Source organism: Bombina bombina, chromosome 6 (genome assembly GCF_027579735.1).
Source record: "Bombina bombina isolate aBomBom1 chromosome 6, aBomBom1.pri, whole genome shotgun sequence".
In the NCBI taxonomy this organism is placed as follows: domain Eukaryota; kingdom Metazoa; phylum Chordata; class Amphibia; order Anura; family Bombinatoridae; genus Bombina; species Bombina bombina.
Genome location: NC_069504.1, coordinates 653,894,695 through 653,919,538, shown reverse-complemented (window position 1 = coordinate 653,919,538; position 24,844 = coordinate 653,894,695). Strand labels below are relative to the sequence as shown.

General features: G+C 39.3%; 1 protein-coding gene across 1 annotated transcript in view; it reads left to right on the top strand.

Moving 5' to 3' along the window:
* UNC45A (unc-45 myosin chaperone A) overlaps positions 1-24,844 on the top strand; it is a 59,459-nt gene that overhangs the window by 15,607 nt on the left and 19,008 nt on the right. The window contains exons 14-17 of the mRNA XM_053717712.1: positions 1,036-1,163; positions 1,726-1,792; positions 9,727-9,840; positions 19,808-19,923. Coding sequence (XP_053573687.1) covers positions 1,036-1,163; positions 1,726-1,792; positions 9,727-9,840; positions 19,808-19,923 — 425 coding nt within the window. The remainder of the gene's footprint in view (positions 1-1,035; positions 1,164-1,725; positions 1,793-9,726; positions 9,841-19,807; positions 19,924-24,844) is intronic.

Below are 24,844 nucleotides of genomic sequence, written 5' to 3'. Positions count from 1 at the left end.
GTTAACAGAGATTATCATCTTTATGTTCAATTTACATTTTGGATACAATTGTGACGGGATTATTGGAGCTCTGTTTTTACCCGATGTTACTAATTAGCTAATTAGTGAGACAGTAACCTTAAACTTTGGTGCCGGACAAAGGGAACTCCTATGTGAGTTCTGTTTAGGTCCATATATTTTCTTCCTTCATGTATATGTATGTATGTATATACTGTATATGTGTGTATGTATATATATATATATATATATATATATATATATATATATATATATATATATATATATATATATATATATATATATATATATATAGATAGATTCTATTTAAGATCTATATAATCTAAAGGTTATTCTTGCTGCAATACAGATTTGTTTTTAATTTCTATAGCAAGATGCTGTATATTTATGGCTGTAATATTTAATAATTAAACTAAATAAAATTGAATTCATGTCTATATAAATATTTATCTTCTTTTAAAAGTAAATCTCAGGAGCACTGCGGTTTTGTGGAGAGTAGAATTTATGATTACACATTTTCCTAAAAATATCATTTGATGAATGAAATAGAAGAAAAATGGGTAAAAGGACATTAAACACCTCTTGCATTTGTGTAAAAAGTGTGCTTTGTCCCACACTCCCTAAATAGACCAACAAGCAAATCTTATAATTTGCAAATCTGCAGCTCCTTTCCAAATACAAAAATATTCCAGCTTTTTTTTTTTTTAATTGCTTGATCACTTTACAACCTGAAAATAGAAAGAAAAATATACTGTACACAACTATATTTGCACAGGGATTGTGAGTGACAGCTGAGAAGCACATATCTAGTCCTGCCAATACTTTCTAGTCTGTAGATTTCTGACAGTTTAAGCCTTTGAGAATATAATACACAGAAAACTTTTTTTTTAATTGTCCATCTTTATTTAAAAATAAATAAAAGTGCTAAGACATTGTGGGAATAGTATATGAGATGTTTCTGAATCACAATCTTGCTTGAGTGCCTCACTCATGCTGCGCTTTTTTTTTTTTTTATAGGACAAGAAAGAGTATGTTGCTGTTCGTGTTCAGAAATTACTGACGGCAGGCGTAGTGTCTGCTCTTACCTGCATGGTGAAAAACGAAAGTCCAGCACTCACTGATTCTTCCAAGGAACTGATATCCAGGTAAATTTATACATTTAATACACAGTGAGAAAAGTGATCTATAAAATAAATAGCTTCTACTTGAAGACATATTCTTACACAAAAAATACACAAAAGAATGTGCAAAAGATGGATCTATTGGTGAACCCCATACAGAAGGTCATGTGTGACGTACTGGATACTTAGCACTTGTAAACAAACATAATCATTATGGTAGCTGTTAGTAATAGCTAAATAATCATAGATGTTGTTTTCTATAATTTTTGCAGATTATATTTTTCTCTGCTCTTTTTGGTAGGATAATTCACCCATTCTGTAAATATTGAACCTCAATGTACTTTGTCAGTGTAACAAAAAATAATGATATAAAAACACTCTAAGTAATTTAATATGATATCCTGTTACATTACCTGTGCAGTAAATGCAAAGAAAACGTAGCCCCTGCTAAAAGGAACAACTGCTGTGCTGAGTGAGAAGTGGAGAAATCACTTTTGATGTAAACCAGTGTTGCCAACAACTGTCTGTTTTGGTCTTTTCTGGTTAGAGAAAAAAAATGTAAACTTGAATTTCTTTTTTTCTCTAGAGTTTTCTTGGCTTTAGTGGAAAAATCTGAAGACAGGGGAAATGTTGTTGCACAAGGAGGAGGAAAGGTAAACAAATAAATGAAAATAAGTGTATGTGTAATATATACAGGAGTACCTCAGAGATATTGCAGGTTTGGTTCCAGACCACCGCAATAAAGTGAGTCATATAAAAGTTATATTTACACTATACTGTAGTCTATTAAGAATGCAATACCATTATGTAAAAAAAGACCAGGCAAGACTGACTATACAGTTGCAACCTGCCTGCTTAGTACACTAGAGAGAGACTACGAGCTGTGGTCCCCAGTCTTTGGCACACTTAATGGCACTTTGCCACACAAAGGGAGCACATGGTCTTGGAAGCAGCCACGCTTGGTCCAGGGGATATGATGATAAGGAGCTGATAGTTTTCAAGTCCAGTATCTGATCTGAGTTGTAATGTGAGTGTGAGGTTAATTGATGGGCTACAGGGTAATATCTGATGTCGGTGTTTGGCTAAGAGAGGGGCTACAGGGCCAGGGTTTGATCTGCTGTGTGATGTTGGTATGGGGTTGCAGGAGCATCTAATATAATGTGGTTGTGGGGCTGACCGGGTATAGAGTGGCTATCATCTTGCTTCAGGTAAAGAATACAGGCATCTGATATAATGTGGGCAAGGCCATGGAGTATTATCTGATTTTTCTTTTACTAATATTACTAAGTTTTATTATTAATGTTTCAGAGGTCAGATTGAAATGCCCTCAATTTATAAAACAGATTTCTTTCTAATGACACGATGAGTCCACGGATCATCTAATTACTAATGGGATATATCACTCCTGCCCAGCATGCGGCGGCAAAGAGCACCACAGCAAAGCTGTTAAATATCACCACCTTTCCCTCCCACCCCAGTAATTCTCTTTGCCTATGTTAGAGCAAGGAAGTGGTAAAGTTAGGTGTTAGAAAAGATTCTTTAAGCAAGATTTTTTTTTTTTTAAGTTGTGCAAATTGTGCAAGATTGTGCTTCTTTGTCCTAGGGTGTAGCCATAGTCCACATAAGTCTCTTCAGTAGGTCAGTGGTGGCTTTAGAGCAATGGGAACTTGTGGGACATAATTCTCACTGCGCCTCCCATGTAATTCATGCTGCCCTAACTCTGAAAGCCTGAGTAAAATTACTCAGTCTTTATTTCTTCCACAGGTCTATGTGAGGGAGAGGACCTCTCAAACCAGGTGATCTGTCTTGCTGTCTGGCAGATTTGTGAAGTAAGTGCTGGCTTTATAATTTCTGGGGAAGAAAAGAAACTCAGAAAAAGTGGGCACTTTATTTCAGAAGTAACATATATAAAGGGCTCACAATGAGGGCACTTTATTAATAAGAGGGGGACACTGACTCTCCTATACATGGAGAGGACTTATGAGATAGCCGTTTATGCAGGCACTGGGGCTGAGAAATTTTTGGCTCAGGTAGTTTCACTACTCCCGGCGGTTAAGCGTTAAAGACAAAATGCCGACCGGGAGATTTTTGCTTTGAGGACGCCCACGATGGGTGGAGCTAAGATAGGCGGCAATCTGAGTTGCGCGCCACTTTTACTTCACTGCCGAGTATCGGAGGAAGAGAGACTACAGGGTCTGTCTAGAAACGCATGGTTATCTAAAAGCGTGCGTTTCTAGGACCGGAGAAAGGCTCTCTTTATCTTACTCTGAGTTCCGGATCGTTTGCCTAGTGGGATTGACAAAGTTCCGGTGCAGCAGGGCAGGTAGGCACCTCGGCAAAGAAGCTGAGGTGTTCTGTTATTGTTATTTAGCAAATTTGCAGATTCTGCAGACAAGTAAAAAAGTTACGTTTTAAAATTTAAAGGGACAGTAACATTTTTTCTGTTTTAATTTTTTAGTAAAAAATTAACGGCTAGATTACGAGTTTTGCGGTAAGAGCTGCTCGGTACTAACTTGCAAGTTGTCACCGCTCACTTACCTACAACGCTGGTATTACAGGTTTCCAAAAAAACGGCGTTGGCAGGCAATATTGCTGCGTAAAGTAAAATTGCGCTCCATACCGCACTCCAATACCAGTGCTGCGGTGAGCTGTTTTTACGTGCTCGTGCACGATTTCCCCATAGACATCAATGGGGAGAGCCGGCTGAAAAGAAGCCTAACACCTGCAATAAAGGAGCGTAAAGCTCCGTAACGCATCCCCATTGATTCCTATGGGGAAACTAAATTTATGTTTACACCTAACACCCTAACATGAACCCCGAGTCTAAACACCCCTAATCTGCAGCCCCCGACACACCTACATTACACTTATTAACCCCTAATCTGCCGGCTCTAACATTGCCGCCACCTACCTACATTTATTAAACCCTAATCTTCCGCCCCTAACATCGCCGCCACCTACCTACATTTATTAACCCCTAATCTTCCTCCCCAACGTCGCCGCCACTATACTAAAGTTATTAAACCCTAAGTCTAACCCTAACACCCACTAACTTTAATGTAATTAAAATAATTCTAAATAAAAATTACTATAATTAACTAATGAATTCCTATTTAAAACTAAATACCTATAAAATAAACCCTAAGCTAGCTACAATATAACTTATATATAATCTTAGGTTTTATTTTACAGATATGTTTGTATTTATTTCAACTAGCTACAGTAGTTAGTAAATAGTTATGAACTATTTACTAACTACCTAGCTAAAATAAATACAAATTTACCTGTAAAATAAAACCTAACCTGAGTTACACTAACACCTAACCTTACATTACAATTAAATACATTACATTTACTAAATACAATTAACTAAATTACAAAAAAACACTAAATTACACAAAATAAAAAAGACATTTTCAAATATTTAAACTAATTACACCTAATCTAATAGCCCTATCAAAATAAAAAAGCCCCCCCCCAAAAAAAAAAATCCCTAGCCTAAACTAAACTGTCAATAGCCCTTCTGCGGGGCATTGTCCCAAAGAAATCAGCTCTTTTACCTGTTAAAAATAAAAAAAAAATACAAACACCCCCCCCCAACAGTAAAACCCACCACCCACACAACAAAACCCCCCAAATAAAATCCTAACTAAAAAAAGCTAAGCTCCCCATTGCCCTGAAAAGGGCATTTAGCTCTTTTTCCGCCCAAACTCTAAGCTAAAAATAAAGCCCACCTAATAAACCCTTAAAAAAAAAAACCTAACCCTGAAGATCCACTTACAGTTTTTGAAGACCCGACATCCATCCTCAACGAATCCGGGAGAAGTCTTCATCCAAGCGGCAAGATGTCCTCAACGAAGCTGGGAGAAGTCTTCATCCAAGCGGCAAGAAGTGGTCCTCCAGACGGGCAGAAGTCTTCATCCAGACGGCATCTTCTATCTTTATCCATCCGGCGTGGAGTGGCTCCATCTTCAAGGCATCCGGCGAGGAGCATCCTCTTCAATCGACGGCTAACAAAGAATGAAGGTTCCTTTAAGGGACGTCATCCAGGATGGCGTCCCTTGAATTTTTATTGGCTGATAGAATTCTATCAGCCAATCAGAATTAAAGGTGAAAAAATCCTATTGGCTGATGCAATCAGCCAATAGGATTGAGCTCACATTCTATTGGCTGTTCCAATCGGCCAATAGAATGCGAGCTCAATCCTATTGGCTAGAACACCTCCGTCTGTTACTCAAGGAGGTTTTAGCTACATTGGACGACTGCGACACCATGGTCGTAGTTAATCCTAAGAAATCCAGTAAGCTAAACAAATATTTGGATGTACCTTCCTTGGTGGAGGTTTTTCCTGTACCAGACCGAGCTTCTGAGATCATTGCTAAGGAATGGAAGAGACCGGGTATCCCTTTTTTCCCCATCCCCTATATTTTAAAAGATGTTTCCCATAGCGGACTCTATCAAGGAGTCTTGGCAAACAGTACCCAAGGTGGAAGGGACAGTTTCCACTCTGATGCTATTAGGACAGACACTCCCCTTGATGAGATCTAGAATAGGATAAAAGCCCTTAAATTGGTTAATTCCTTTATTACTGATGCTTCCCTACAGGTTATCAAACTGGGAGCAAAGATTTCAGGGTTTGCTGTTCTAGCCCGCAGAGCTTTATGGTTAAAACCTTGGTCTGCGGATGTGTCATCTAAGTCTAAACTTTTAGCGATTCCTTACAAGGGAAAGACCTTGTTTGGACCGGGGGTTGATGGAAACAATCCAAAAAACCTACTATGGATTCAAAATCAGCATGAAGGGACTGCCCCCGATCCAGGACCGAATCTTGTGGGGGGCAAACTTTCCTTCTTCACCCAGGCTTGGGTTCGAGATGTTCAGGATCCCTGGGCAGTGGACATAGTGTCCCAGGGATACAAACTAGAGTTCAAGAATTTTCCTCCCAGAGGCAGGTTTCTGCTTTCAAGATTATCTGTAGACCAGACAAAAAGAGAGGCGTTCTTACACTGTGTACGGGACCTCTCCCACCTGGGACTGATAGTTCCTGTTCCGATGCAGGAACGGGGTCTGGGGTTTTATTCCAATCTGTTCGTGGTTCCCAAAAAGGAGGGAACCTTCAGACCAATTTTAGATCTCAAGAGTCTAAACAAATTCCTCAAAGTACCGTCCTTCAAGATGAAAACTAGTGGTTCCATTCTTCCTTTGATCCAAGAGGGTCAATTTATGACTACCGTGGATTTAAAGAACGCGCGTACCTGCATGTTCCCATTCACAGGGATCATCACAAGTTTCTAAGGTTTGCATTTCTAGACAAACACTTCCAATTCGTGGCTCTTCCTTTCGGCCTTGCCACAGCTCCCAGAATTTTCTCAAAGGTGCTGGGATCCCTGTTAGCGGTGCTCCGTTTACAGGGCATTGCAGTGGCACCCTATCTGGACGACATCCTGGTCCAGGCGCCATCCTTTCAACAAGCAAGATCCCACACGGAAATGTTGTTATCTTTCCTGCGATCTCACGGATGGAAGGTAAATTTGGAAAAGAACTCTTTAGTTCCAAATACAAGGGTATTTTTCTTGGGAACCATAATAGATTCCCTATCAATGAAATTTTTTTGACAGATACCAGGAAATCAGAGATTTTCGATTCTTGTCTAGCACTTCAGTCCTCTCCTCGGCCATCAGTGGCTCAGTGCATGGAGGTAATCGGTCTGATAGTAGCAGCTATGGACATCATACCGTTCACCCATTTCCACCTCAGACCTCATGCTCAGTCAGTGGAATGGAGATTATGCAGACCTGTCTCAGCAAATACTGCTGGAGCAGGAGACAAGAGATTCTCTTCTTTGGTGGTTGTCCCATGATCATCTCTCCCAGGGAACCTGCTTTTGCAGACCCTCTTGGGTGATTGTGACAGCAGACGCCAGCCTTTTGGGATGGGGAGCAGTCTGGGGCTCTCTAAAGGCTCAGGGAACTTGGACTCGGTCGGAGTCTGTTCTGCCCATAAACATTCTGGAGCTGAGAGCAATCCTCAATGCTCTTCTGGCCTGGCCACAGTTGGCCCCGGCCCGGTTCATCAGATTCCAGTCGGACAACCATAACTTCAGTGGCTTACATGAACCATCAGGGAGGAACGCGGAGTTCCTTAGCCATGACAGAGGTAGCAAAGATAATTCGGTGGGCGGAGACCCACAATTGCTGTCTGTCGGTGATCCACATCCCACTTCCTGAGCAGACAGACCTTTCACCCGGCGGAGTGGGAACTCCATCCGGAAGTGTTTTCCAGCCTGATTCTCAAATGGGGTCAGCCGGAATTGGATCTCATAGCATCTCGGCAGAATGCCAAGCTTCTGAGGTACGGTTCAAGGTCAAGGGACCCTCAGGCTGTACTGATGGACGCCCAGGCGGTACCTTGGACCTTCAATCTTGCATACATATTTCCTCCGTTTGCTCTTCTTCCTCGGGTCATTGCTCGAATCAAGCAGGAGAGGGCTTCGGTGATCCTCATTGCTCCGGCGTGACCTCGCAAGATTTCGTATGCAGACCTGGTGGACATGTCATCTCTTCCACCTTGGAGACTTCCGTTGAGGAAGGACCTTCTACTTCAAGGGCCCTTCCTTCATCCAAATCTAGTTTCTCTGAAGCTGACTGCTTGGAGATTGAACGCTTAATTTTACCCAAGCGGGGATTTTCAGAATCGGTCATAGAGACCATGATTCAGGCTCGTAAACCTGTGACTAGAAAGATTTACCACAAGATATGGCGTAAATATCTATATTGGTGTGAATCCAAGGGCTACTCTTGGAGTAGAGTTAGGATTCCTAGAATTCTGTCTTTTCTCCAAGAAGGTTTGGAGAAGGGTTTATCGGCTAGTACCCTAAAGCGTCAAATATCTGCCTTGTCTATTTTGTTACATAAACGTCTGGCGGACGTACCAGGATCAGGCCTGTGTTCAAACCAGTTACTCCTCCCTGGAGTCTTAATTTAGTTCTTAAGGTTCTTCAAGGGGCTCCGTTTGAGCCTATGCATTCTTTAGATATTACGTTATCTTGGAAAGTGTTGTTTCTTGTTGCTATTTCATCTGCTTGTAGTGTGTCAGAGCTCTCGGCATTACAGTATGAGTCTCCTTACCTTATTTTTCATTCGGATAAGGTAGTTTTACGTACAAAGTTAGGGTTTCTCCCTAAAGTAGTTTCTGACCGGAGATTGTTGTTTCTTCCTTGTGTCCTAATCCTTCTCAAAAGTAACGGCTTTTGCACAATTTGGACGTGGTTCGTGCTCTAAAATTCTATTTACAGGCGACTATGGATTTTCATCAGTCTTCTGCCTTATTTGTCGTTTTCTCTGTAAAACGTAAGGGATAGAAAGCTACGGCTACTTCCCTTTCTTTGTGGTTGAAGAGTATCATACGCTTTGCCTATGAAACTGCTGGACAGCAACCTCCAGAGACGGTTACGGCTCATTCCACGAGGGCTGTTTCTTCCTCATGGGCATTCAAAAATGAAGCTTCTGTAGAACAGATTTGCAAGGCTGCAACTTGGTCCGCTCTTCACACTTTTTCAAAGTTCTATAAATTTGATACCTTTTGCCTCAGCTGAGGCGGCTTTTGGGAGAAAGGTTCTTCAAGCAGTGGTGCCTTCCGTTTAGGTTACCTGTCTTGTCCCTCCCTTATCATCTGTGTATTCTAGCTTGGGTATTGAATCCCATTAGTAATTAGATGATCTGTGGACTCATCGTGTCATTAGAAAGAAAACAAAATTTTATGCTTACCTGATAAATTTATTTATTTCTTGACACGATGAGTCCACGGCCCGCCCTGTTTTTGAGACAGGTTGTTAGTATATTATAAACTTCAGACACCTCTGCACCTTGTTACTTCCTTTTTCTCCTTTACTTCGGTCGAATGACTTTGGTGGGAAGGGAGGTGATATTTAACAGCTTTGCTGTGGTGCTCTTTGCCGCTTCCTGCTGGGCAGGAGTGATATATCCCATTAGTAATTAGATGATCCGTGGACTCATCGTGTCAAGAAATAAATAAATTTATCAGGTAAGCATAAATTTTGTTTTTCAGCTTGTTTTGTGAGTGGTTTAAGTATAAACAAATACTCAGAGAGGATCATTTGTGTATATTATTACTATTGTTGCGTATTTATAAAACAATAAAGTTGGTTGTGTGCTGGTCAAAATACAAATGGTCAAAATACACTTACTAAAAAAAGTGGCTTAGTACATAGACTTTTGCAAAAAGTGTTCATACAGAAATGACTAAAACTAGCAAAGAAACTTGCAACTCATATAGCATAATTGTTCATTTGTGTGTGTTGTACGTATATAATACTATGTAACAATTGGCTGCAACATATATGAAATATATATATACTAATACATTTTTTGAATTGTCCTTTTTAAGGGATAAATTACCTTCAGTGAAAATCTAATCAATGAAATGTCTCTTCATATGCCAATACATTTTTTAATTGTCCTTTTTAAGGGATAAATTCTCTCTTCCTATGACTCAGAAGTAGGTATAAATTGACTATAACCTGCTTATATTGGCTTTAGTGCATAAACCTTGATGTTCTATTTTTTAGGCATTAATTCCGTTAGCTTTAGAAGGTACAGATGTTGGAAAGACCAAAGCAGCTCAGGCATTAGCAAAGATTACAATCACTTCAAACCCAGAAATTGCATTCCCTGGCGAGAGGGTAAGTACATAAAGCCACTGCAAGTGCGTGGGAGCATATGGAGTATGTGAATATTTATTATTATTATTATTATTTTACAGAAATTATACCCAATTACTGTACTGTTTAACGATATAGTAAAACCTTGTAACTTCAAGAATTTTCTGTAGTCTTGCTAGTGCCACTTAGGGACACACTTATAGCAGGGTTATGCTTTTCAAGTATACAGTGTGTACTTTCAATAACTGGAAAATCTACAATTTTGAGAGACAAATTACAGTAAAATCTAAAAAATAAATATTGGGAGTATACTGCAAAGTGTTTTTTAACATAATTAAAATGTTATATTACAGTCTTTGCTGTCCTTTTAACAAGATTTTAGTTTTTGGATTAGAAATTGCATATTTAAATTCTCTCATTTTGGAATGCAAGTATCTTAAAAATAATAATGCCTATTTAGAGCCGGGTTACGAGTGGCGTGTTAACAGTTACGAGCTAGTGCAAAAGGGGTTAACGTGGGTGTTTGAACAAGTCTGGTTTTCCACTCAATACAAGTTGAAAGTAAATGCGATCGCTTTAGCGCAATTGAAGTTAACTCTTGTTGGAGATATATATATATATATATATATATATATATATATATATATATATATATATATATATATATATATATATATATATATATATATATATATATATATATATATATATATAGAGGGTTGTTGTCAGCACTATCAGTTTTACCAATAAAAAGGGGTAGTAACACAAAGGTCCAAATGTTTAGTACTTATCAGACCTTTGGTGCAAGGGGAGAGTAGAGAAATTTTATTCACAAAAGTAGAAATACTGAGCCTCTCCTGTCCACCACTAACCAATCCCTAAATATATATATATAAAAAGAGGGAGTGCTATAAAGATCCACCACTCCAAAAGTGTAATTCAAATATATATGTCACACATGGAAGTTATTTAATATACTATATGAATAGTAATACAGTTAGATGGAATTCATAGGGGCCTGCCCAGAGTGTGCTGGGATAAGAGTATAGAATCTTAAATCTTTAGAAATGGCAAATGTAGGACTTGCTATACACTCGCTGTGGTCACTGTTTGTTGAAAACAGCTATGTGTTGTGAGTTCCAATAATTAAAATATATATATATATATATATATATATATATATATATATATATATATATATATATATATATATATATATATATATATATATATATATAAATAATAGGAACACTATGATGTGAAAAATGGATGTTAAATCACATAAAGCACAAATACTGTGTCAATATTATACAATAAACAATTGATAAAAATAAACAATTGTTAAAAATCCCAATGTGTATGGGAAGATAGTGTGTGTGTATATATAGATTAAATGACTATAGCTTATCTGAATAGTAGCGTTGGTGTATAAAATGAGGGAGCCTGAAAAAACATGCCGGCGTTTGTTGGTTTTTGGCGAAAGTGGATCCAGATACGAAAAACCGGAAGTGACGTCACCCGTTATCGCAATATCTTACGCGTATTTAGTTTTCACTGGTGCGTTTACAGCACTCACAATTTTTTCTCCCGCATTTGTAGAAGCCCTTCACTAATTGGTGGGTTTGTCTCCAATTTTTTAGGTTTATTTGTTTTTAGTTTTGTGGGAGCTAGAATATTTTTGAAGTTCAGATTCTTTTTGTATGTAACTGAGGGTCTTACGGGTACATTTTCCCTAAAATTTTATCTTTTTTTTAGGATATTTCGCAAATCTATATATGTGCATGTTTGAAGACCTCATGATCTGGCAAAATAATTGTTTTACTGATATTATACATTGGTACAGATTCATTGATGATATCCTAATAATTGGGAAGGGAGATATACCAGTATTTAATGAATTTGTACAAATGATCAACCAGAACAATTTCAATTTAAGGTTCACAAAAGAGTGTAATCAAGAACAAATACACTTTCTAGACATCACCATGTTCATTAAGGATGATAAAATCAGCACAAAATTATTTACAAAGGAAACCGACGCAAACGGTTATTTACACGCAAAAAGTAGACACCATCCGAAATGGATAAAAAAAAAAAATATACCCTTTAGACAATTTCAGAAGATTAAAAGAAATTGCACAGAACCTGAGGATTTTGAAGCCTCCTCCTCAATTTTAAAGGAAAAATTCAAGGAAAAAGGTTTTAAAGAAAAAGACATTTCAGAAGCCTACAACAAAGTAAGAACTATGGAGAGAAGCACTCCACTCCAACCTAGGAAAAAGAATAAACACGACACAACTATAGGAAAAGCCCCCAGATTCATCACCACCTACAATAGTGCATCAAATCAGATTGAGAGAATTTTGAACGAACACTGGTATAACCTAAAAAAAAAGATCCAATTTTAGGGAAAAATTTACCCGAAAGAACCTCAGTCTTATACAAAAAGAATCTGAACTTCAAAAATATTCTAGCTCCCACAAAACTAAAAAACAAATAAAGCTAAAAAAATGGAGACAACCCAACAATTAGTAAATGGCTTCTACAAATGCGGGAGAAGAAATTGTGAGTGCTGTAAACGCACCAGTGAAAACAAAATAGAAAGTAAGTGGATCATTAACAGTACAAAACAAATCCCTATTGAAACCTACATGAACTGCAAGCCAGAATATGTAGTATATAAAATAGAATGAATATGTAAAAAAAAAAAGTATACATTGGCAGAACGAAAAGGGTATTAAAAATTAGACTGTTGGAACATGTGAAAAATATCGAAGGGGAAACATCTGAAGACGGTATAAGCAGATATTTTGAGGAATTTTGCAATAAAAACCCTGATAAATTCACTATAAAAGCCATCAAATTAATACCAAAATCTTGGGGAAAAGAAAGACTATTACAATTAAAGTGAATGTCAATTTTGATGAATTAGTGCCCTGTTTTTAATAAACCTATTAGAAACAAAGGCACTTTAATTCATCAAAATTTAAATTTCACTTGTTTTCTTAAAAAACTTTCCTTTTTAATCCTAGCAGCCGCTCCAGCGATTCCCCCGGCCCTCGGAAGCCTCTGCAACATCAGAAATGACGAATCCGGGTTCCTCCAATCACGGCTTCCCCCCGGGGGAATCTTGGCCTGATACAACGCCGTAATTGGAGGAAGCCGGATTCGTCATTTTGGACCCGCGAAGACAGCTTGCGACTGGCGAAGGAAGTACTGGAGCGGCTGCTAGTATTAAAATGAAAGCAATAATAAATATACACATTCTAGCTTAATCACACTCAGTATAGATGTGTGTATGCATATGGACATTTTAATGTAAGGTGTATAGAGTAATATACACACACACACACCCCATTGTCTTCTGTCTTTTCAGTTTTTTAGTATATATCTATTTTACATACATTTTATACATATTTATTTATTTATTTATTTTATTTATTTATTTATTTATATATATATATATATATATATATATATATATATATATATATATATATATATATATTCATTTCTCCAACATTGGTGTGTCTGGTCCATGGCGTCATCCATTACTTGTGGGAAATATTCTCCCCCACAGGGAAAGGCAAGGAGAGCACACAGCAAGAGCTGGTCAGATAGCTCCCCCTCTGGCTCCGCCCCCCAGTCATTCTCCTTGCCGCTCTGAACAAGTAGCATCTCCACGGGGATGGTGAGGAGTTTGTGGTGTTAGTTGTAGTTTTTTATTCTTCTATCAAGAGTTTGTTATTTTAAAATAGTGCTGGCTTGTACTATTTACTCTACAACAGAAAAGTGATGAAGATTTCTGTTTAAGAGGGCTATGATTTTAGCACAAGTAACTAAAATCCATTTCTGTTACCACGCAGGACTGTTGAAACCAGAGAACTTCAGTTGGGGGTAACAGTTTGCAGACTTATCTGCTTCAGGTATGACTAGTCTCCTTCTAACAACACAGGCTAATGCTAGATGACAGTCATTTTTCCCCTCAGGGAAAACGGTAAGCCATTTTTCTTTCACCTCAGCAAAAAAGATGACAGGCTTCCCCTTTTTGATTTTTATGCTGGTAGACACTGTCAGGGGCCAAATCGATTGTTTTTTATTACAATATGATGGCAATTGAAATGTTTTATAAGCTCATATACACTTGGACGTTTTTTATTGATCTGGCTTGCTTTAGACACCTAAATCTAGTCAGGAAGGCCCCTTCACTCTAGTGTACTGTACTACTGAGGGAGGAGGCCTCATTTTGGCACTTCAGTTAATTTCAAGGCAGTGCATGCAGTTCCATGTGAGAGGGTCCTGTGGCTCAGAAAGTGACTCCAGAAGGCTTATTTCTGTGGATGATTGACCCCTAAGAAAGGTAAAAGCTGCAGCAATGCTGTAAGCAGGGATTGTGGTGTATAAAAACGTTTAAATCCAACAATTAGCTCCGGTTTGCTTGTTTTAAGATCTAGAGTCTCCATATTTGCTGTGCAATACTTTCTAAGCATTAAGACACTGGGGTCCAAATTTCAGAAAAATCGGATATTGCCTTCATAGTTTTTTGAACATTCAGAAATAAAGTGTGTCATTTTATTATTTAAAGAGACAGTAACGTTTTTGTTTAAAATCGTTTTTATTGCATTGTTTGCCTGCCTAAATCTGTTTAACATGTCTGTGCCATCAGATAACCTATGTTCTGTGTGTGTAGAGAAAAATGTGGTTCCCCCTTCGAGTGTTTGTGATAATTGTGCCATAGCGTCCAAACAAAATGAGGACAGCTCTGTTACATTTCATAATGTTGCCCAAGATGATTTATCTAATGAAGGTAGTGGGGATAGTTCTACATCCTCTCCTTCTGTGTCTACACCAGCTTTGCCCGCGCAGGCGACACCTAGCGCGCCAGTGCTTATTTCTATGCAACAATTAACAGAAGTAGTGGATAATTCTATAGCAAATCTTGTATCCAAACTGCCAACATTTCAGAGAAAGCGTGATTGTTCAGCTTTAAATACAGATAAAAGGGATGAACAATCACACGCTGACAATGCTTTATCTATTTTACCCTCACATCAATCGGAATTGGCTGTGAGGGAAGGGCTGTCTGAGGGTGAAATTTCAGACTCAGGAAAAATTTCTCAACAGGCAGAACCTGATATAGTAGCATTTAAGTTTAAGCTAGAACATCTCAGCGCTTTGCTAAAGGAGGTATTAGCTACTCTGGATGTCTGTGATTCTATGGTAGTACCAGAGAAGTTGTGCAAATTGGACACATTTTTAGAGGTCCCAGTGCACGACGACGCTTTTCCAATACCCAAAAGGGTAGTGAACATAGTGGAAAAGGAGTGAGAGAAGCCAGGTGTACCCTTTGCCCCACCTCCTATATTTAAGAAAATGTTTCCCATAGTAGACCCTAGAAGGGACGCATGGCAGACGGTCCCGAAGGTTGAGGGAGCTGTTTCAACACTTTAAAAGTACACCACTATTCCTATAGAGGACAGCTGCGCTTTCAAAGATCCTATGGATAAAAAAATTGGAAGGATTGCTTAAAAAGATTTTTGTTCAGCAAGGGTTCATCCTTCAATCAGCTACGTGTGTTATTACTGTCACTTCAGCTGCGTCCTTTTGGTTCGAGGAACTAGAAAGGTCGCTCCAGAAAGAGACTTCCTATGAAGAAGTCATGGACAGAATTCACACATTAAAATTAGCTAATTCCTTTATATTGGATGCCGCCTTTCAAATAACGAAATTGGCGGCAAAAACCTCAGGTTTTGCTATAGTAGCGCGGAGGGCGCTTTGGCTGAAATCCTGGTCGGCAGATGTGTCGTCCAAGACTAAGTTACTTAATATTCCTTTCAAGGGTAAGACCCTTTTTGGGCCGGAATTGAAGGAAATTATTTCAGACATCACTGGGGGTAAGGGCCATGCCCTCCCACAGGATAGGCCTTTTAAGGCTAAGAACAAGTCTAATTTTCGTTCCTTTCGCAATTTCAGGAACGGACCGGCTAATATCTCCACTGCCGCTAGACAAGAAGGTAACGCGGCCCAGCCCAAACCCGCTTGGAAGCCCATGCAAGGCTGGAACAAGGGTAAACAGACCAAGAAACCTGCTGCTGTTACCAAGACAGCATGAAGGGGTAGCCCCGATCCGGGACCGGATCTGGTAGGGGGCAGACTATCTCTCTTCGCTCAGGCTTGGGCAAGAGATGTTCCGGATCCCTGGGCACTAGAGATAGTCTCCAAGGGATACCTGCTAGAGTTCAAGGGACTTCCTCCAAGGGGAAGGTTCCACCTGTCTCGCTTATCTTCAGACCAGATAAAGAAACAGGCATTCTTACATTGTGTAAGAGACCTATCAAAGATGGGAGTGATAAACCCAGTCCCCTCCGGGGAACAAGGTCTAGGTTTTTACTCAAACCTGTTTGTGGTTCCCAAAAAAGAGGGAACTTTCAGGCCAATTCTGGATTTAAAGATATTAAACAAGTTCCGCAGTGTTCCATCCTTCAAAATGGAAACCATTCGGACAATCTTGCCGACAATCCAGCAGGGTCAATATTTGACTACCGTGGATCTAAAGGATGCGTATCTGCATATTCCAATCCACAAAACTCATCATCAGTTCCTGAGGTTCGCCTTTCTGGACAAACATTACCAGTTCGTGGCTCTTCCATTCGGTTTAGCCACCGCTCCCAGAATTTTCACAAAGGTGCTAGGGTCCCTTCTAGCGGTCCTAAGGCTGAGGGGAATCGCTGTAGCACCTTATCTAGACGACATCCTAATCCAAGCGTCGTCTCTTTCCAAAGCAAGGGCCCACACAGACATTGTTTTGGCTTTTCTCAGATCTCACGGGTGGAAGGTGAACATAGAAAAGAGTTCACTGTCACCGTCCACAAGGGTTCCTTTTCTGGGAACAATAATAGATTCTGTGGAAATGAAGATCTTCCTGACAGAAGTCAGAAAGCTAAAGCTTCTAAACGTTTGTCGAGTTCTTCATTCTATTCCTCAACCCTCCATAGCTCAGTGCATTGAAGTAATAGGACTAATGGTCGCAGCAATGGACGTGGTTCCTTTTGCTCGAATTCATCTAAGACCATTACAGCTGTGCATTCTCAATCAGTGGAATGGGGACTATACAGACTTGTCTCCCCAAATTCAAGTAGACCAGGTAACCAGGGACTCACTTCTCTGGTGGTTGACCCAGGATCACCTGTCTCAGGGAACGAGTTTCCACAGACCGGAGTGGGTCATCGTCACAACTGACGCCAGCCTCTTGGGGTGGGGCGCGGTCTGGGACTCCCTGAAAGCTCAGGGCCTATGGTCTCGGGAAGAGTCGCTTCTCCCGATAAACATTTTGGAACTAAGAGCAATATTCTATGCGCTCCTGGCTTGGCCTCAGCTAGCGGAAGCCAGGTTCATAAGATTTCAGTCGAACAACATAACGACTGTTGCGTACATCAATCATCAGGGGGGAACAAAGAGTTCCCTAGCGATGAAGGAAGTAACCAAGATTATCCAATGGGCAGAGAATCACTCCTGCCATCTATCTGCTATTCACATCCCAGGAGTAGACAACTGGGAGGCGGACTATTTGAGTCGTCAGACTTTCCATCCAGGGGAGTGGGAACTCCACCCGGAGATCTTTGCTCAGTTAACCCAATTATGGGGCATTCCAGACATGGATCTAATGGCGTCCCGTCAGAACTTCAAGATTCCTTGCTACGGGTCCAGATCCAGGGATCTCAAGGCGACTCTAGTGGATGCATTAGTGGCGCCTTGGTCGTTCAACCTAGCGTATGTGTTTCCACCGTTTCCTCTCCTTCCCAGGCTCATAGCCAGGATCAAACAGGAGAAGGCCTCGGTGATTCTGATAGCTCCTGCGTGGCCACGCAGGACTTGGTATGCAGACCTGGTGAATATGTCATCGGCTCCACCATGGAAGCTACCTTTGAGACAGGATCTTCTAGTACAAGGTCCATTCGAACATCCAAATCTAGTTTCTCTGCAGCTGACTGCTTGGAAATTGAACGCTTGATTTTATCCAAGCGGGGGTTTTCGAATTCTGTAATAGATACTCTGGTCCAAGCCAGAAAACCTGTGACTAGAAAGATTTACCATAAAATATGGAAAAAATATATCTGCTGGTGTGAATCCAAGGGATTCTCCTGGAGTAAGATTAAAATTCCAAAGATTCTCTCCTTTCTCCAAGAAGGTTTGGATAAAGGGTTGTCAGCTAGTTCTCTAAAAGGACAGATTTCTGCTTTATCTGTCTTGTTACACAAACGACTGGCAGCTGTGCCAGATGTACAAGCTTTTGTTCAGGCTTTGGTTAGAATCAAGCCTGTTTACAGACCCATGACTCCTCCTTGGAGTCTAAATTTAGTTCTTTCAGTTCTTCAAGGGGTTCCGTTTGAACCTTTACATTCCATAGATATTAAGTTATTATCTTGGAAAGTTCTGTTTTTGGTTGCTATTTCTTCTGCTAGAAGAGTTTCTGAATTATCTGCTTTGCAATGTAATCCACCCTATCTGGTTTTCCATTCAGATAAGGTTGTTTTGCGTACTAAGCCTGGTTTTCTTCCAAAAGTTGTTTCCAACAAGAATATTAACCAGGAAATAGTTGTTCCTTCTCTGTGTCCGAATCCAGTTTCAAAGAAGGAACGTTTATTACACAATTTAGATGTTGTTCGTGCTTTAAAGTTCTACTTAGAAGCAACAAAAGATTTTAGACAAACCTCATCTTTGTTTGTCGTTTACTCTGGTAAGAGGAGAGGTCAAAAAGCTACTGCTACCTCTCTCTCTTTCTGGCTGAAAAGCATTATCCGATTGGCTTATGAGACTGCCGGACGGCAACCTCCTGACCGAATCACAGCTCACTTTACTAGGGCTGTGGCTTCCACTTGGGCCTACAAGAACGAGGCTTCTGTTGATCAGATATGTAAGGCAGCGACTTGGTCCTCTCTGCACACTTTTGCCAAATTCTACAAATTTGATACTTATGCTTCTTCGGAGGCTATTTTTGGGAGAAAGGTTTTGCAAGCCGTGGTGCCTTCCATTTAGGTAACCTGATTTGCTCCCTCCCTTCATCCGTGTCCTAAAGCTTTGGTATTGGTTCCCACAAGTAATGGATGACGCCGTGGACCGGACACACCAATGTTGGAGAAAACAGAATTTATGCTTACCTGATAAATTACTTTCTCCAACGGTGTGTCCGGTCCACGGCCCGCCCTGGTTTCCTAATCAGGTTGAAAAAAATTTTCTTTATACACTACAGTCACCACGGCACCCTATAGTTTCTCCTTTTTCTCCTAACCGTCGGTCGAATGACTGGGGGGCGGAGCCAGAGGGGGAGCTATATGGACAGCTCTTGCTGTGTGCTCTCCTTGCCTTTCCCTGTGGGGGAGAATATTTCCCACAAGTAATGGATGACGCCGTGGACCGGACACACCGTTGGAGAAAGTAATTTATCAGGTAAGCATAAATTCTGTTTTTTTATATTCTATATTATATTCATTGTTCATACTCCCTCTCCCTCCCTTATCCTACTACTGAGCCCACATATCTTTCTCGTTTTGAGATATAGGAAAAATAAGGGGTATCTCATAAAAACGAGTAATCTACTACTTTTATTGCACTCCATACTTCTAAATAAACTGCACATATATGGAAATGCAAGGAAAATAAACACACTTTTTTTAAAAAATAATTCATACAGGAAAATATAAGACCCAAAATACCTAAAATGGCAATTTAAACTTAATCCCCTAAAAGGAAATAAACCCCTGGGCCCGAATATAAGTATATACAAAAAGCAAAATAAACTACAAAATATTGTTTTTTATAAGATATGGAATAAGGTAAGAAATGATAATCGAATAAAATAGGCAAACCAACGTGTTTTTTTCAGGTTCCTCAATTTTATATATATATATATGTCTTTTAATTGAATACCTACCTCTCTCTTCTTGTTTTGTTTATGTGTTGTTTAACCGTGAGACTGCTTTCCTAATAGATTTATGAGGTTGTCCGACCTTTGGTCAGTTTGCTTCACCTGGATAGGACAGGCCTGCAGAACTTTGAAGCATTGATGGCACTTACAAACTTGGCAGGGATCAGCGAGAGACTCAGGTATGTTCTTGTTCATAGATATTTAATTATGTTATAGCGTGATTTTTGTAGTGGATAAACATACTGGTTTAAGAAACTAGATGTTTAATTTGATGCTCTCTCAATCAGCATAAAATAATATAGAAGACTCAAACTTTTGTCATTAAAATATCATCATGTTGGGAGCAAAGCTTATTGCTGAAGCGGCAAAACTTCTAGCTCCAATTTAACTCCGCCCTAGCCCTTTTGAATAAAGAGGTTGCTGGAATATATGTTTTAGGGGCATGGGCTGCTGCATGGATTTGGAAACTTTCGTTTGGTGTTGGATTCCTGCTTTTCAGTCAAGCGGAAGAGGTGAAGTCAGATGAGATTTCTGATATCCCCGATTTGCTCTTTTTGTAGTCATGTTAATGTGATCAGATAATACTGAGGTTGTGCCATGACCCACTTTGAGGACAGTCATTACATTTTGGACTTGAAGAGACTTATTAACAGTGCGTAATATTTTGGGGACACATTGTAGTCCTTTTCCACCACAAGCAGTTAAACTTGGAGTACCTTTTTCTGCACACTGAGGTGAAGGTTGATCTATGAAAGGTATTAAAGGTGGGTGTATTTTTGGGCTCTAAATTTATTGTCCTAGACGCTTATAATAGACTTGAGTGGTTTCTGCTATTTTATGTCTAACTTGTTTATAGATTCACAAAATTTTGATTGCCACACACATTTTTGACAATGAGTTTGCAGTTATGTAAAACTTCCAAGTATGTCTTCTAGTAATGTGAATCTCATTATATGTGAGCTACCCCCATCGCCCATAAGGTTTATTAACAGCCAGGTGAGTTTGATATGCAGGGTGTCTTCAAGCCCCTCCTGGGTTTTATGCTGTTTCACTTCCTTGACATAGTGAGATTCAAGAAAAAGAAAAAATAGGGAAAAAATATATATATACGTTTTTATAACACCTATATGGTTCTGTGGCATTCTATTTAGCTTGCTCTACAAGTTAATATGGGTCAGTTTTTAGTTTCTATTTCAGACTTCCTATTGTTTCCTTGATATAAACCCTATAATAAGAAGATAGCTCACATCTAAATTGTAAATAGCAGCCCCCCCCCCCCCCCGTTTTTTTTATGGTATTCACGCACATCTCCAGATGTCCATTTTGTATCAGTAACATCCTCTTTGTGGGTGCTGTAGTTATAGCTAGGCTGTCAATGGCTGGTACAGCTGGGCATACGTGATTTATGTTTATAACCCTTATTTGGGGGTTATTTAAATTTGTACTATTTAATTGAATAGATAATGAAATGAATTCATTTTCATACCGCTAGGGTTCCATATTGGTTAAGTTGCAGATATATTGATGTCTTATGATATATATTCTGCTACTGGGTCATATTTCAACTCTAATCTGCTGCCTTTTACCTATGTATGGCATGATGTACCACATGATTCTGGAAAGCATTTATATAGGCATCTAATACGCATCTAATACTTGGGACATTTAGACTGCCTACTATATTTTGTTTAATAACCAGACTTCCTCCCTAACTTTTTGAGGGTGAGGTATGTTCCACTAATTCCATATATTTTAATAGGCAAGTGTTTTTTTTATTTTAAAGTTGATGCTATTCCATTTTACTACAAATGTTGGGTCCAAAAGTAACCGTTTGTGTCCTTGAATGGTCTAGAATACTCTTACCTTCATCTACTGATTACAAGTCACACAAGATGGGGGTAGTTACTATTTGAAAATCTAATATAATTTGCAAAAAAAATAGGTTGTACTATAACTTTTGAGGTGCTTTTTTCTGATTATGTTTATTTCAGTATATGTTAACAGATTATTGGTCGGTCAATATTTTGTTTATGCACTGCTCTTTGTATATATAACTTGATAACCTTTATAAAAATGTATATATTATCATCATGTTAATAATGAAAATCTCTTCTTGGGTATGGTAAACAATATGCATCATTGTAACATAACGGTTCTTAAAGGGACATTATACACTAGATTTTTCTTTGCATAAATGTTTATATAGCCTACACTTTTTTTTTTTTTTCGTTTGTTTTTTTTTTTTTATGTATAGTTTTGTTTATTTTTTAATAACATTGCTCTGATTTTCACACTCCTAACCAAGCCCCATAGTTTTAGGAGAATACTGATGTATACCTACTCCAGCTTGCTTCTGTTTGTGTAAAGAGTCTTTTCATATGTAAAGGAAGGGGGAGTGTCTGTTTTTCCAACTTGCAGTGGGTGTTCCAGTAACCTTTTAAACAGTGCTAAACTGGTAGCTTCTAAGTAAGTTTTTAAATGGGTTTTATACTGGATTTTTAGATCAGTATCTGTGCATATTATTCTTTATAGTAGTGTCTATTACATGCAGTTATATGAAAATTAGTGTATACTGTCCCTTTCTAAATGGCTTAATTGGAAAGATTTTAAAATCTGCCCGGTCACTTACAGGTACTCTGATGGAATTGGAGGAGTTATAGTACAATTCTCAGATGTATTCCAGCATGAATGTGACCTAAAATGTAATATTTTCCTTAAAGTCACAGTAACAGAAAATCTGATTAAACAAATACTTGCTATTTTAAACGTTTGCAAGTTACATCATTTTGCTCTTTTGGCCTCTAGGGAATGTGGGTCAAAGCACAATTTTTACACAAGAGCAAGAAGTGTTTAATGTCCTTTTTAGCAGTGATTTTGACATTCATGTCTGCATAGGCAACACTTCAGAAATCTGTTTTTGGACATATTTCATTTCACATACATGTGTCTCGACAAGCATGTTTTTTTAGAGAGTCTGCCAAACTTATCCAATTCTAGTCTTATTGACTGGATCATCTTCATTATAGTTCTATATCTTAGACTTTCACAGAGTGATTAGATGTATTTTATAAAGCTGTTGTGTATTTAGTCACACTGTGTTTGGTATTTTCTACATAAAATATGTTACACATTTGTAATACAGATAACTGAACAATAGTCAGGCCCTTCCAATTTAAGATTCTATTTCGAACTTGCAATATATACTATTTTTTAAAGCATGAAAAAACAGAATTTATGTTTACCTGATAAATTACTTTCTCCAACGGTGTGTCCGGTCCACGGCGTCATCCTTACTTGTGGGATATTCTCTTCCCCAACAGGAAATGGCAAAGAGCCCAGCAAAGCTGGTCACATGATCCCTCCTAGGCTCCGCCTTCCCCAGTCATTCGACCGACGTAAAGGAGGAATATTTGCATAGGAGAAATCATATGATACCGTGGTGACTGTAGTTAAAGAAAATAAATTATCAGACCTGATTAAAAAAACCAGGGCGGGCCGTGGGCCGGACACACCCGTGGAGAAAGTAATTTATCAGGTAAACATAAATTCTGTTTTCTCCAACATAGGTGTGTCCGGTCCACGGCGTCATCCTTACTTGTGGGAACCAATACCAAAGCTTTAGGACACGGATGAAGGGAGGGAGCAAATCAGGTCACCTAGATGGAAGGGACCACGGCTTGCAAAACCTTTCTCCCAAAAATAGCCTCTGAAGAAGCAAAAGTATCAAATTTGTAAAATTTGGCAAAAGTGTGCAGTGAAGACCAAGTCGCTGCCTTACATATCTGATCAACAGAAGCCTCGTTCTTGAAGGCCCATGTGGAAGCCACGGCCCTAGTGGAATGAGCTGTGATTCTTTCAGGAGGCTGCCGTCCGGCAGTCTCGTAAGCCAATCTGATGATGCTTTTAAGCCAAAAAGAGAGAGAGGTAGAAGTTGCTTTTTGACCTCTCCTTTTACCAGAATAAACAACAAACAAGGAAGATGTTTGTCTAAAATCCTTTGTAGCATCTAAATAGAATTTTAGAGCACGAACTACATCCAAATTGTGCAACAAACGTTCCTTCTTTGAAACTGGATTCGGACACAAAGAAGGCACGACTATCTCCTGGTTAATGTTTTTGTTAGAAACAACTTTCGGAAGAAAACCAGGTTTAGTTCGCAAAACCACCTTATCTGCATGAAACACCAGATAAGGAGGAGAACACTGCAGAGCAGATAACTCTGAAACTCTTCTAGCAGAAGAAATTGCAACCAAAAACAAAACTTTCCAAGATAATAACTTAATATCAACGGAATGTAAGGGTTCAAACGGAACCCCCTGAAGAACTGAAAGAACTAAATTGAGACTCCAAGGAGGAGTCAAAGGTTTGTAAACAGGCTTGATTCTAACCAGAGCCTGAACAAAAGCTTGAACATCTGGCACAGCCGCCAGCTTTTTGTGAAGTAAAACAGATAAAGCAGAAATCTGTCCCTTCAAAGAACTTGCAGATAATCCTTTCTCCAAACCCTCTTGTAGAAAGGATAGAATCTTAGGAATTTTAATCTTGTTCCATGGGAATCCTTTAGATTCACACCAACAGATATATTTTTTCCATATTTTATGGTAAATTTTTCTAGTTACAGGCTTTCTGGCCTGAACAAGAGTATCAATGACAGAATCTGAGAACCCTCGCTTTGATAAAATCAAGCGTTCAATCTCCAAGCAGTCAGTTGGAGTGAGACCAGATTCGGATGTTCGAACGGACCTTGAACCAGAAGGTCCCGTCTCAAAGGTAGCTTCCATGGTGGAGCCGATGACATATTCACCAGGTCTGCATACCAAGTCCTGCGTGGCCACGCAGGAGCTATCAAGATCACCGATGCCCTCTCCTGATAGATCCTGGCTACCAGCCTGGGGATGAGAGGAAACGGTGGGAATACATACGCTAGTTTGAAGGTCCAAGGTGCTACTAGTGCATCTACTAGAGTCGCCTTGGGATCCCTGGATCTGGACCCGTAGCAAGGAACCTTGAAGTTCTGACGAGAGGCCATCAGATCCATGTCTGGACTGCCCCACAACTGAGTAATTTGGGCAAAGATTTCCGGATGGAGTTCCCACTCCC